The sequence below is a fragment of the Periplaneta americana genome, chromosome 9 (genome assembly GCF_040183065.1).
Source record: "Periplaneta americana isolate PAMFEO1 chromosome 9, P.americana_PAMFEO1_priV1, whole genome shotgun sequence".
Lineage (NCBI taxonomy): Eukaryota > Metazoa > Arthropoda > Insecta > Blattodea > Blattidae > Periplaneta > Periplaneta americana.
The window spans coordinates 35,833,993-35,849,105 of record NC_091125.1 but is presented as its reverse complement, the minus strand read 5'-3'; the positions used below and the strand labels follow the sequence as shown (position 1 = coordinate 35,849,105).

The 15,113-nt window shown below is 37.3% G+C and overlaps 1 protein-coding gene across 1 annotated transcript in view; it reads left to right on the top strand.

Moving 5' to 3' along the window:
• The window catches only part of LOC138705571 (lysine-specific histone demethylase 1A-like), a 139,418-nt gene that overhangs the window by 19,123 nt on the left and 105,182 nt on the right, over nt 1-15,113 (top strand). Inside the window, exon 3 of the mRNA XM_069834172.1 lies at nt 10,859-11,095. Coding sequence (XP_069690273.1) covers nt 10,859-11,095 — 237 coding nt within the window. The remainder of the gene's footprint in view (nt 1-10,858; nt 11,096-15,113) is intronic.

Sequence of the window (15,113 nt, the reverse complement as noted above, 5' to 3'; positions counted from 1 at the left end):
TGATTAATGTTATATGTAACTAGTCAGCGATGTATGCAATGGAGGGAGAAAAAACTGGCCATCCTACGCAATTTTCTCCTGCCTTAGTTGTCTCATGAGTGGCGCCTCGTTAGTCTCACTTGTGAGTTCAGACCTGTCTTCGTAGAGTTCAGTAAACAATAACTCTTTTTCTCTTCATAAAAACGAAATTCCTTAAATTCATTCATTCATTCATTCATTCATTCATTCATTCATTCATTCATTCATTCATTCATTCATTCATTCATTCATTCATTCATTCATTCATTCATTCAATGTTCTGCCCAAGGGCAGGTCTTTCACTGCAAACCTAGCATTCTCCAATCTTTTCTATTTTCTGCCTATCTCTTTGTCCCCTCTTATGATCCATATATCTTAATGTCTTCTATCATCTGATATCTTCTTCTGACTCGAATTCTTCTCCCGTTCACCATTCATTCCAGTGCATCCTTCAATAGGCAGTTTCTTCTAAGTCAGTGACCCAACCAATTTCTTTTCCTCTTCCTGATAAGTTTCAGCATCATTCTTTCTTCACCCACTCTTTCCAACACAGCTTAATTTCTTATTCTGGCTGTCCATTTCACACGTTCCATTTTTCTCCATATCCACATTTCAAATGCTTCTATTCGCTTCTCTTCACTTCGTCGTAATGTCCACGTTTCTGCCCCCTTACAATGCCACACTCCATACAAAGCATTTTACTAGTCTCTCAGTTCTTTTTTCAGAGGTCCGCAGAAGACGTTCCTTTTTCTATTAAAAGCTTCCTAGGCTATCCTCCTTTTTTGACTTCCTGGCAGCAACTCGTTACTGCTTATAAGTACACCCCAAGTATTTGAAGCTGTCCACTTGCTCTACTTTGACTTGAAATTATACGAGAAAAAGACAGAAAATAATTCCGTAATCTGAATATTTCGTTATACTGGCGTTCGTTGTAACGATATTTTACTGTAATAATTTTGTGAGTGCAATTGAAATGATTCTGTAAGAATGCGGCTTTTAATAATTCTTTGACAAATCGTTACTTCATAGTTCTCTTGTTTTGTTTAACACAAATGATTGTAGGGGATACTGATCAAATGTTTGTAATTTAATGGCATTCATTTTTGTAATGTAATATAATTGCCTAGTTTTCATCAAACAATTAAGATCTGTATATAAAATCAGAAACAACTCCATTGGGCTTGTTATGCTGAATAAAGTTAAACGATGCATGCAAACTATCTCCTATCCCTTTTAGCTAAGTAGTTTGGAAGTTGATCTCTGTTCCCACGAACTTGCTTGTCTGAGCGTCCTCACCGCAGTTTATAGGCTAATCTTATTTTATTCCTTTAGAGTCTATAAAAGATCAACTCTTGTATATATGAAAAAGGACAAAAACTTTTTTGTAGCTTTCTTAGGAGGGAAAAAATGTAAAATACGTGGTGTGGATTCTGACAGATGAGCTTCTTTTATATACTGGCCCACCGTGGAATAGCGCCCGAGTTATTTATCCTGTCGCCGCCGTCGGTCTTTGTTTGTACTGCAGACCCAGCCAGTAGCCTGGCTCTTCAAGCTATGCACTCCAGTGGTGTGGGACATGCTCTCTATTACGGCGTAATGGCTCTTACTTATAACTTTAATTGTTTGTTATGAACAACGTCTCGCTCTTTTTGCACTCGGGATGAATGCAACGATGCGTATAACGTGTAAACTCGTTGAAAAGGCACTTGAGTCTAACAAGATATTATATACGAGGTGTCGCTTTCGGTTTCTAAACACATGTGAGCTAGGACACGGCAATGTATATGTAAGAAAGTTACACTGTTTAAAATTGTTATCGAAAAACATTTAAACTGCCTGTGGATGCAGAATACATGAGTAATTAAACTGAAATATGCATCTGTTTAAATGCTAAAGCTCTGAGATTGTATGCAAGACTATACATAGAACAAAAAGTCGAGTAATAACAAAATTAACAAATCGTAATGCAAGAAGAAATCGTATCAATACGAAATGAAGATAACAAAATATAACTTGAAAAGGTATTTACAGCATCAATGTTACTATTCTTACAGGGTGTCCCACTTATTTTGTGCACCTACTGTAACTTTTTTGTTTGGATAGGTATTGGAATTTTTGGTTTTGAGCGTTATGTTAGAACGAGGGGCTAACATGAGTGTGGAGATTTGGTGCCTGTAACTATGGTACAAGATACACGTGACACGTCATCAATTTTTCAAATAGCACTACATACTTTAATCATGTTACATTGATTACACACATTAAGACGAGTTCAAAAATATATCACAGTGTCACCTTCCTAATCAATAATAACAACAAAACGAAACAAAAACGTACTTCCAATGTGATAATGTTATGCTTTTAGAGTCACAGAAAGTGTTCCAAATGGTGACCATTCACATTAATGCACATTCGAAGGCGTTTCCCGAAAGACCGTTTGACTGCCCTTCATGTTGCTTGCTGAATAGACACACAAGCCTGTCGAATGCGTTGCTGCATGTCGTCTGGTGTTGTCAGAATGTTCTTACACACTGTCCTTTACAGTTCGCCGCAGGAAGAAGTCGAGTGGCGACAGGTCCGGAGAACGTACAGGCCACAGTAGTGGATTGTGGCGTCGACAGTTGTTGTGGTTTGTTTACATGTTAAGACAGCAAACACACAATACACGACGTGTACGGACGTCAGTCGTGTTTCGTTTTGTGTAAGTTAATGCACAAGATGAATGGGGAACCGCAACAAACGGAACATTCTGATTAATTCATTTTGCATTTTGTTGTTGTTATTGATTGGGAAGGTGACATTATGATACATTTTTAACTCATCTTAATGTGTGTAATCAATGTAACATGATTCAAGTATGTAGTGCTATTTGAAAAATTGATGACGTCACGTGTATCTTGTATCATAATGTAGTTACATGTACCAAATCTCTACACTCATGTTAGCCCCTCGTTCTAACATAACTCTCAAAAACAAAAATTTCAATACCTATCCAAACAAAAAAATTATAATAGGTGCACAAGATAAATGGGTACCCTGTGTCTATATATATATATATATATATATATAAAGTTAAACGATGCATGCAAACTATCTCCTATCCCTTTTAGCTAAGTAGTTTGGAAGTTGATCTCTGTTCCCACGAACTTGCTTGTCTGAGCGTCCTCACCGCAGTTTATAAGCTAATCTTATATATATATATATATATATATATATATATATATATATATATATATATAGAAGCCACATAGAAGAAATTTCTAAGACCCCTATTGAGATATGTTTACTTTTTTGTGTGTGCGGAGAATGGACCCAAAGGCGAACGCCGCAGTTACAAACAAATGTAGTCACATGTACCAAATCTCTACACTCATGTTAGCCCCTCGTTCTAACATAACTCTCAAAAACAAACATTTCAATACCTATCCAAACAAAAAAATTATAATAGGTGCACAAGATAAATGGGGCACCCTGTGTCTATATATATATATATATATATATATATATATATATATATATATAAAAGCCACATAGATGAAATTTCTAAGACCCCTATTCAGATATGTTTACTTTTTTGTGTGTACGGAGAATGGACCGAAAGGCGAACACCGCAGTTACAAACGGACATAGGCTACTATTCATTATCATTCCTTTGTGTGGAAAGTCCGAATGACCGTCTTATTATACAGAGTGATTCATAAGTCACTGTACAAACATCTGTCGATTCAGCCATGTAGACTCAAGGTCTGATGAAGTCCCGCTAGAACGCTCTTTCTCCCTCCGAGAACGTACTACACGTACTCAGACTCAAGCCATCTGTACACCAGTCACAATATTACATCCCGCTGCACAATTTTGGGTAAATACTATTCATAATATGATGGTAACTAATTAATTTTGAAATTGGGAGTGGCGATGAAATGATTGAGAAAAATGGAGGCACCCCGAGATAAACGCACAGGAGCATTGGTTTTGACCTTCACAAATACGATTCCACCATGCTGGGATTTAAACTTAGTGCTCTGTCAACTGAGCTACAAAGGCCATGCTAATGTAACTTACAAGATTTTGTCACGAAAGAAGTCATAGTGAAAAAGATAAATTTTTACCACAAAAAAAAAAAGAAGATACATTTAAAACGAATGACAATAACAGTTTCACATTAATGATATTGCAATACTGATTTAAAAGTAGGGTACACTATGGACGACCTGAACACCTTGAGACTTGAAGCTGTAGTCGGGTGGTCCGGCGATAGTGAGATATTTTTTTTCTCCTATATAAGTTATAGTATAGTTTCAGTTTAGATATTTCTATATTTCTTTGAGATGTCTGTTTAACCTACGCCACAGAGATCAGCGAACCGCGTAATAGGTTCTTTATTCACTCAGTCTGACAGGCGCCTAACGCATTTAAAACCAGTAGACGCGAGGTAGGTTACTGAACTTTAGTATAGCATAAAGGGGTTTTTCCTGTCTAGGAACGCGTTGGTAGCGTTGTTTGTATCTGGCAAACAATAGTAGCGTCTGGTGAGCGCGTCACCTTAGTGAGCATTTAAAAGGACGTGAGCCGAGAGCGTGCGAACAGACGATTGCCGGCCTGTGAGCCGAGTGTGTATTTTCGGAGACGATTACCGGCCTGTGAGCCGAGCGTGTATTTTCTCAGAATATTACCGGCTAGTGAGCCGATCGTGTGTTTTGGTCAGAAGACTGCCGGCCAGTGGCGTGTTTACTCACTTATATAGTCTACGGCCTGTGAGCCGATCGCGTGAGTATTAATAATATTTCCGGCACTTGTTCCGATCGTGTATATCTTATCATTCTGTTTTCCAGCCGATCGAAGTGATATAGTGTAGATTTCGCACTTTTTAGCTTTGTGTTTTACTCAAAAAGTGACAGCAGCGATTTTAAACTGGCGTTAGACGAGAAGCCGAAATCATACGGAAGACAACAGCCAGTATTCCGTCGCTTGGACTCAAGCAAGGGAAGTGAGCCGAATAAATACACTTAGTGTAACTCTACTCCTTGGTTTCTTTTCGTGAGAACGACGAATACCACATTAGATCCTACGCCCACAAAACCATAAGGTCCCTGAGCAGAGATCTCCTCTACCGGGGGACAAGATCTTCCAGCATCCACCGACGTGTGACTGAGCTAGTGGACTTCTCCTCTGCCGGCGGCGCGACAGAGACGAGGATAAACAACAACAACGTGAGCCACCAGGTAAAACCCGTCGCAGACTTATGGAATAAGTTTGAAAATCTAAACTGAAGACTAAGTAAATATGCTGCTGCTATTGATGGTGAAAAATACATGACTCTTATTAATTCAGTTAATGACAAAATATCTCGTGAACAGAGAAATTGAATGAATATGCATCGATGTTGAATGAGAGTAGTATTAATGTTGCGAAATATAGGTCAATAGAAAACAAGCCATTGTAAGGATTCGATCAAGATGGCAAGAAACGTCGTAAGTAAATAGGCAACATATATTTTGCGGATTACCACAACGACGACTGCAATAAATTCATCTTTTAATATATGAATAGACTATACAAAAAACCGTTTAATCTCTAGCCTATAAAAGAGTAAACTTCAGACAAACTTATACAAATCATACTTAAAAACTGCCGATGTAGTCGCAGTTAATTTGATATGGAGCATGCAGGAAATGTGTAAAAATATTTACACACTTGCAAATAGACAAGGACATGATTAAAATAAAATTAAGAAGTAATGCATAGAGAGAGAAAAAGAGAGAGAGGGAAATAGAAAGGAGAGCTCACTAGCAACACGATTTCTAATAACTTCATAGTGAACACAGAATATCCCCGAGCCTGACGACCATTACGATAACGATTTCGATTTCTGGAAGCGAATAGGCGAGAAGAAGGGACGGGTGTGGCGACATTGTCTGTGTGGAAACAAAACCTTCATTAAAAACATCTGCTCACTGTCATTGTCAGGCTTATTTAACTAGAATAGAGGATCAACATAGAGGGCAGTGAGTAGTCGATGTTTTCCGTTTTAACATACACGCATAACAATTCACGCTACAACCACAGTCTAGTATATACAGTCACGAAGCTTGAGTTTGTGAGGGTACTAGAAACAATAGACTGTGCAGGTACTATTTCGCATTGTCTGTAATGAGGCGATAGTAGCGATCTTAGTGGTTAGCAACTATCTATGGATGCATATTCTTTACGTATTGAGCTTCGTGACTGTATATGCTAGACTGTGCTACAACGTATCTTATTTTGTTCCTTCTCATCTCGCCCACCTTTCTCTCTGTGACGTTAGGCAGGCTCGGAGATATTTTGCATCTCACGTTTTATGTCCACTTCTTTTATCCGAGTTACCAGGTGTGATATTTGAATCTAGGTTACCCTAATGCGATCTGTTAAATTATCCGTTAATAGAATTTATATTTTTGTGCAATTAAATATTCGTACAATTTATGATTTTCAAAATTCTTCAAAAAGCATTAAGAGGTGAATTATGGGTACATTTATGACTAGCTTAACTGCAACTGTAATTTTTATTACAGTCACACACACGAATATCTGCTATTACTTCAAATGTAATAATAATAATAATAATAATAATAATAATAATAATAATAATAATTAGTCCGAGTATTCCTATGAAGGGCATAGGCCTCCTGCATGAGGTAGCTCTTGTTCTCTAATGCGATGAACTCATGTAATATTACTGTAGTATTATGCTGTCATAAAATGGCATAACGTTGAAGAGAACGCAAAAGAAAGAAAGACTATTAAAGCATTAATAGTTGAAGGAACCTATTGGCTTAATGTTTTACGTAAATCAGAAATTTATTCGTCTTGCTTCGAAATAATGTTCTATTCTACAAGTTTCTCCTCAGTAGTAGCATCACAGTCTAGTATATAGTCACGAAGCTTGAGTTGATGAGGTTGCTAGGAACAATAGACTGTTCAGGTACTATTTCGCATTGTCTGTAATGAGGCGACAGTAGCGATCCTAGTGGTTAGCAACTATCTATGGATGCATATTTATTACGTATTGAGCTTCGTGACTGGATATACTAGACTGTGATAGCATCCTTCTCCTTCACTTTTTCCTTCATTGGACATGGACGCAATCGGGTTCATGTCCGAGCTTCAGGACTATTTATAGGCCAGCTAAGAATAGGACTTTTACATTTAAGCTTATCACAAACACTTTTCGATTGGTGGCAAGCTGTTTTATCATCCATAAATATAGCCTCTCAAACTAAAAACCATTCATTATTAGCAATATTTCTGTGGCCACCGCTGTGGAGTAACGGTTGGCATGCCCGACCTCGTAGCGATCGGACCCGAGTTCAAATCCTAGTTTAGACAAGTTATCTTGTTGAGGTTTTTCCGCGGTTTTTCCTCAACCAATTAAGAGCAAATGTTGTGTAACTTTCGACTCTGGACCCCGGACTAATTTCGCTGGCATTATTACCTTCATCTTATTCAGACGCTAGATAACCACAGCAGTTGATAAAACCTCGTAAAATAACTAATTTATAATAATAAAATATTTCTGTATTTTGCACTGTTCATATTCTCCTCTACAATATGTATTTTACCTAGTCTGTAAACTGAAATAGCATCCCGTTTGATTTCCAACACTATACATATATTTTTTGAAGGCTTCTCCTGAACGTGTTCTCACGTATTAGAGAGGCCTTTTTCCTAATCTTTTCTTCACTGAATACAAGGTAATACAAATTAAACTTTAAGTTACTTTATATTTTGTAGAGAAGCACAGCGACAGCACATTTTTGTTTTGTTGTGTTTCCCCAAATATATTCGTTGTCAAAATGTCGTGCATCGTAATGTTTCAAATTAACAAAAGAAACGCAAAGTATTAAACTTTGCAATAATGTGTTTCTTTCGAGTAATTAGTGGATACCGTATTAGAAATGAGGATATTATTGGCGAACTAAACATTTTATAAATTCAAATATTTTATTAATTAAAACAGTACCTAAAACTGTGACAGAATGCAAATAACCACAAATTTAAACGTTGGAGTGAAACATGCGTTAACCCTAGCACTACTAAGCTTCGATCTGTCACGTGGATGGCTAAGGGGGGCAAAAATTGCCCGCGCTTTGTTTTGATTTTTTAATAGACTAAGAATTACTTTACTATGTTACTACACGATTTTCTATATCAGGAACATTAAAAAAAGACACACATATAAGAGTTTATGAAAATAGTCTTATAAAAACGTATATTTCTCACATAGGCTAATGCTTTGGATATTTAAACTGCAGACTTTTCTGTACTAAGTAATGAACAAAACATTATTTTAATATTTACCCTACTACACAATTGTCTATATCAGGAACATTCTAAAATACACATACAGTATATGAGTTTTTGAAAATAGTCTTATAAAAACGTATATTTCTCATATAGGCTAATGCTTTGACTTTTTAAACTTCAGGCTTTTCTGTACTAAGTAATCAACAAAACTATTGTAAACCACAAATAACAAAACTAAAAATCAAAGTCACAAATTGCTCAATTGTCAATAGCTTTTTTTTCACTCACTTTCACTATCATTTTCACAATTGGTGCATATGATTGTTTTTGCAGAATGAGTGGAGCAAACATATTTACAGCACCTGCAGCAAACTATAGACACTTTTGTCATTTTGTCTTTTTCCCTTTTAGAGCTTTTTGTCTTCAAGCAGAGATGACATCTTCCCCGTGAATACGATGCACCAGAAGGAACAACTACACTAGTACTGGGAAGCGTTTTCCCTAGAACACTTTCTATAGCAGAGATGATAGGCTTTTGCAAACCTATAATATCCTTGGCTCTCTCTTCCACAACTGGCCTAACTAGTTGTTGGCCCAACTCTAGCATATAGAACCTTCTTACATTATGCTTCTTCTTATTCCAGTCGGGGTTGTTTTTCATGAAAATTGTTCCACCATTGAGACATGCAATATCTATCAAGGTGAAAAATATAGATAGTGGCCACCTTCTAGTCCCCCGCTTCACAGAGTGATGTCGCGTCATTTGATCAATGCTGTCTATACCTCCTTTTGTTTCATTATAGTAGAGATTAACATCTGTTTTCTTTTTCATCCACTTTTCTATCATTATGTTGTGTGGACAGAAGTAGGAGATTCTTAGTGGGCTTGAGTCTGGTGATGTATGAAACCAAGGTAACTGGTGCCTTGCCTGTTTTCGGGTCTGTGAATAAGAATCTAGAGGAATAACTTATAGCTCTCGACCCTGCGTCTTCTTTAGCTCTTCCGGTATGTGCTTTCTGTTACTCTTCAATGTCCCCACCAAAGTCAGCTTGTCATCATTGTAAAGTTCCTCCGCTAGTTCGATGGATGTATAATAACGATCCGTTGTTACATTTCTTCCGGTTCCTTCCAGCGGCTTCACTAGGCGTCTAACAACTGCCTTTGCACTCCGTTCCTCGGCGGGTCGCTCGTCCTTTCCTGCATAGACCTCCATTTTCAGAATGTACCGGGTGTGTGCATCCGATAATATCCTAATCAATATGCCATATTTGCCTGGCTTGTCTTCCATAAAGACTTTAAATGGACATCTTCCTCGAAAGAGCGAGAGCATTTCGTCGATTTTTAGATGTGCACTAGGTATGTAGTATTTTACAAACAATTCGTCAATTTTATAGAAAACTTCACGAATGGGGCAAAACTTATCTTGCTTTCGTCTTTCAGTTCTTGTTTGCTTATCATCAAATCTAATCAAGGACAGAAGTTCTCCAAATAGAATACGACTCATTGTAGCTGTGTAGATGTTCTTGCCGAGTACTTTTCCCCATAAATAATCAATTGGCAGTTCACTGTCATTATTTGCACCCATGAGTATCAAAATACCAATGAAGGCATATAATTCTTCCGTGTTTGTAAGTTTTAGATTCCTAGTACTAGCTTCTTCGTTAGTATGATGCACAATAATGTTCACTATTTCAGGAGTTATAAACTTTTTGAAAGATTCTGACGCATTAGAAGTCAAACCTTCATTTGTCAAACCTTCATGGAAACTCACTATATTCTGTACTGACCTGCGGACTTGCCTTGGAGGTGCAGTAGTATATTGCTTACCACTTCTTCCTATAACAGCGATGTTAGAAGTAGAAGCGTGCTGCTGATTAGGGGATGAACTTCGCGAACTTGAGTCACTTTCAATTTCTCTGTGATATTCAGTGTCACTGTCGTATGTCACAACATTATCATCTTCTTCTGGATCACTTGCATCATCTATATTATCTTCATTTACCATAGCTGTCACCTCTTTTTCTGTGAGAAAACTCCGAGACATTTTGACACTCTGATTATTACGAGACATTTCACACAACTAATTTCCAAATGTTCCAGTTTGAATAACAAGACAGTTATTACTTTAAAAGCAACAATGACAACATAATTTGAATTAAATTTCTATATCCAGTGGTACCAACAATCAAACAATGTATATTAATCTAATTATTGATCAATATTTTCAGACAGAAAAATTCACACCCATGTCTAAGGGGGGGGGGGGGCAAAAATTGCCCGCACTATAAATGAAGATGGTAGGCAGATTTAAATAAATCATAAAAATTGTAAGTCCTTGTCATTATATACTTGAGATATTAATCTACAACTACCAACAATCTTGTTTCTTCAGGTCAACAATTACATATTCTACACAAATAAAACAAACAGAGCGGGCAATTTTTGCCCCCCCTTAGCAGTGCTAGGGTTAATAATTTTATTGAAGACGAAACGATATGCCATTACCTTGCAGGTATTGTTTTGGATGTTTCATGTTTTCTTATTTGTTGATTTGCAGGAGATGTGGTGCTGTGCACACTTCCTCTTGGGGTGCTGAAGCAGTCCACTGCCTCCAACACTCAAGGAGTGCCCAATACTGTGCAATTCATCCCTCCTTTACCCGATTGGAAGGTAGCAGCAATCCAGCGTCTCGGATTCGGAAACCTCAACAAAGTTGTGCTGTGTTTCGAACGCATCTTCTGGGATCCCAATGCCAACTTATTTGGGCACGTGGGCAGTACTACGGCGAGTAGAGGTATGTATTTGTAACGAAATATTTCTTGAAGTTTGATAAGATATATCGTCGTTGTTCCTGCAATAACTCCTATGTGCAAAATATAAAATCTTTCAGGAGGAAGGAAAAACACATTTATTCAACCTATGGCAGCTGTACATAGGAGACTGTGAATTCTTACATTTTCGAAACAAAGAAATATAATTACATATAGGAGATTTTATTATTTGCTCTATCACTATTTAAGTTATTTAATAGAGCAAAAATCTAAAAATCCATAAATATGTCACATAGGAGTTATTGCAGGAACAACGACGATATATATTCTGTATTTATTTTGCTTATGGAAGGTCATTCACCACATCAAGGGGAGGTTGTAAGCTGATTTGGATCAAAATTAACATTTTTTGGTTTTTAGCTGAACTAATAAATTAAGAAAAAGTCGGTAGGTTAAGGAAGATTACAACTACAGGTGTGCAAATTTTCATAGATGTAGATTGAATAGTTTCTGAGATAAGTGTACCTGAAGTTGCTAAATTTAACACGGCGAGGATAGGGCTTACAACCTCCCCGTGTAACGAGATAGCTTCTACCGTTCTTCACTCTCACATTGAATACCACTCAGTGTTGTTGCAAGTATGGTCAGATGTAATTCTGTCAACATCTGAAATCGAGGAACGTTGGCCAATATACTGGAGCAATGATTTCCAACTGGATACTGTTCGATTTATTGTATTATATTGTTTCTCTCGTTCATAATAAGGAGGCATTATTACAGTAAGTTCGAGAAACCGAGTCAGCGAGGTCGCCTGTTGTCTTATGTAATATATATATATATATATATATGTGGTTTATTTAACGCAGCTTCCGAGGTTATATCAGCGCCACCGGTGTGTCGGAATTTTGCCCCGCAAGTTTTTTTTACATGCCAGTAAATGTACTGACATGAGCCTGTCGCATTTAAGCACACTTAAATGCCATCGACTTGGGCTGGGATCGAACCCGCAACCTCGAGCACGGAAGGCCAGCGCTATACCGACTACGCTACCCAGGCCGACTGTCTGTCTAAAGTATATATACAAATTTTAAGTAGTATGTCTAAATACGTAATTGTGAAACGTTGTTCTGCGAAACATGATAGTGACATATTAGTTAGCATCGTAGATCTAATCGTGTGATGCGGTTTTCACTTTCTCACATCTATTTTTGAATCAGAAACTGATGGCTTCAGTGTCGTTTATAAGGAAAGATATAGCGGTGCTCATCGGGCGAGAGATAGAACATTGTACTCTAGTAATGGAATGAGATGCGTGCTATCCGGCTAAGCCGGCTGGTGGTCCGCCTTATTTCTCAGATCTAGGTATATGGGTTGTCATGTTCTCGTCAGGTGTAAGATCATGGGGAGCTCTGTTGCGTCTTACACAGACCTATGAGTCGTCTACCACTGCTATCTAACAATCTTTGGATCGATAGCAAAGAACACCTACCAAGGTGGACGGCCAATTCGGCGTCAGGAAACACAGATGGTACCGTATTTTTTGAATTAGATGTGATAATGAAAGGGAAATTATGCAGAGTGTTGACGAAATGACGAAGAAAAACACTGGAGCACCCGGAGAAAAATCTTCACAACCTATGTCCACTACAAATAGGTTACAACTCGTCCAACGTCGAGATTTCAACTCAGGTTCACGATTGTTGTAACACAGTGTTCTGCCAACTGAGCTACCAAGGCGGCTTATAGTTTCGATCATCATCATCATCATCATCATCATCATCATCATCATCATCATCATCATCATCATCATCAGGCTTCGAGACTTTGGACCCGATACAATAAGTTTACTGTGTATGTACTATAGGTTGTTGACTCGCTGCAGGTAGCGAAATGTAGAGATGTGTTGAGGTAACAACGTTGCTGTTTAGAGTATCTTAGTATGGGGAAACAGACCTGTATGTATATTCTGAAAGTAAATATTCTGTGTAAACTGTTACACAATGAGAATGTCAAAAGAACGTGAAAAACATTTATTCTCCTGTCTTTTATAAGCATTTTTGTTTAATTATACACAGTGTTAATGGTAGAAATAAACATGTAGCAATTTTAATTTCTTCAATTATCCTATTGATCGTCTTTAGGAAGTGCAGTTACAGTACCGAATTGCTACAAGATACATTTTCAGTTTCTCAAACGTAAATCTTTTTCGGTCATCTGCCAAACAAAGTTTGTACTGTAAAAAATTGCGCTCTGCGTCGCATGACGTGATAGGAGCAAAACGAAAAAACCTAACATCATTGCAGTCTTTAAGAGACTGTTCCTTATTCTCGGGTGAATCTATGTCCACTAATTTGCTCTTTATGTTACACAATGTTCCATATCCGTTATTTTTACATAAAATTGATTTCCACTTCTGTTTTACACATTCAGTAACCGATTTACTTGGTGTCTCGTTAATTCTCTGTGTCATTTCCTCAACTAATTTGAGGGCTTCCGGCATCTCTTGCTCTGACTTTTCTAACCGTTTAATAGTTTCAGACACAGTTTGAAAATGGGTTTGTATGAAAACCGAATTATTCGTCAGAACCTTCAAATCTAGAGCTTTAATTATTCTGACTGCAGAACAGTCGTCACTCAATGTGTTGATTATGCACAATTGTACTGGGGTATTTGGCATAATAAATAGCTGCATTAAGCCATGTACCCCATCTAGTAACAATGGGCTCTGGAGGTGTTTGCTAGTTTCTTGAATTTCGCAACCGTCTTTGCGTATTTGTTGGCATTCGTTCTACAGTACCCCCACCCACTATACTCAGTACGCCGTTATGCTGATTTCCCACTGAACTGTTCTATTGGGTCCGAAGTCTCGAAGCCTGATCATCATCATCATTTATTTTATTGGGTTATTTTACGACGCTGTATCAACATCTAGGTTATTTAGCTTCTGAATGATATGAAGGTGATAATGCCGGTGAAATGAGTCCGGGGTCCAGCACCGAAAGTTACCCAGCATTTGCTCGTATTGGGTTGAGGGAAAACCCCGGAAAAAACCTCAACCAAGTAACTTGCCCCGACCGGGATTCGAACCTGGGCCACCTGGTTATCATCATCATCATCATCATCATCATAATCCACGGGTTAAACAGAGTGGTTTGTTTTTAATAAATTAAATTAAAGTTCATATTATTGTATTTCATCCACTAAAGTTAAATTCGTAGTCAATTAAAGATACCAACCTTATAATACAATTATGCAGTAACCCTATTTTACCAAAATAAATTTTGTGTTCTTCACTGCAGTACTCGTGTATTTAATAAATTAAAACTATTATTTTTCATATTAAAATTACTATTTAGGGCTAAAACAGTTTTGTATTAACCTATCAAAGAAAATCTTATAAGCTTCTGTAAAAACGAAATATGCATATCGTCGTTGTTCCTGCAATAACGCCTATATGCAAAATATAGAAGTTTTCAGTAGGAAGAAAAACACATTTATTCATCCTATGGCAGCCGTACATAGGAGACTGTGAATTTTTACATTTTCGAAACAAAGAAATGTAATTACATATAGGAGATTTTATTTTCTGTATCACTATTTAAGTTATTTAATAGAGCAAAAATCTGAAAATTAATAAATATGTCACATAGGAGTTATTGCAGGAACAACGAAGATATACAGTAACTCTCTACATTGCATTGGTAGCCTATACAAGATTTTTTTTTATATCTAAAGGCTGTTCATATTTTCGGGTTGTCTACCCCACGGGATCTTTCAAATTAGCATTCGTTTGTTTAATCGGCTACCAGTAGCTATCACGGAAAATAAAAGTTTAACTATTCGTTGATATGGAAGTATAATATAAAATAAATTATTTTTTCGCAGAGTCAAATACCATACAGGAAGATTCACGACTAATGGCCTGAGTTTTAGGAATCAGGTCATTTTGAGCATGTATTATGAACATGGGTCCGATTATCAACCGTTAAGGAGATACAGCTGATTGAACCCTACGAAAGTAGCAGTGGTTTTGAGCATAAC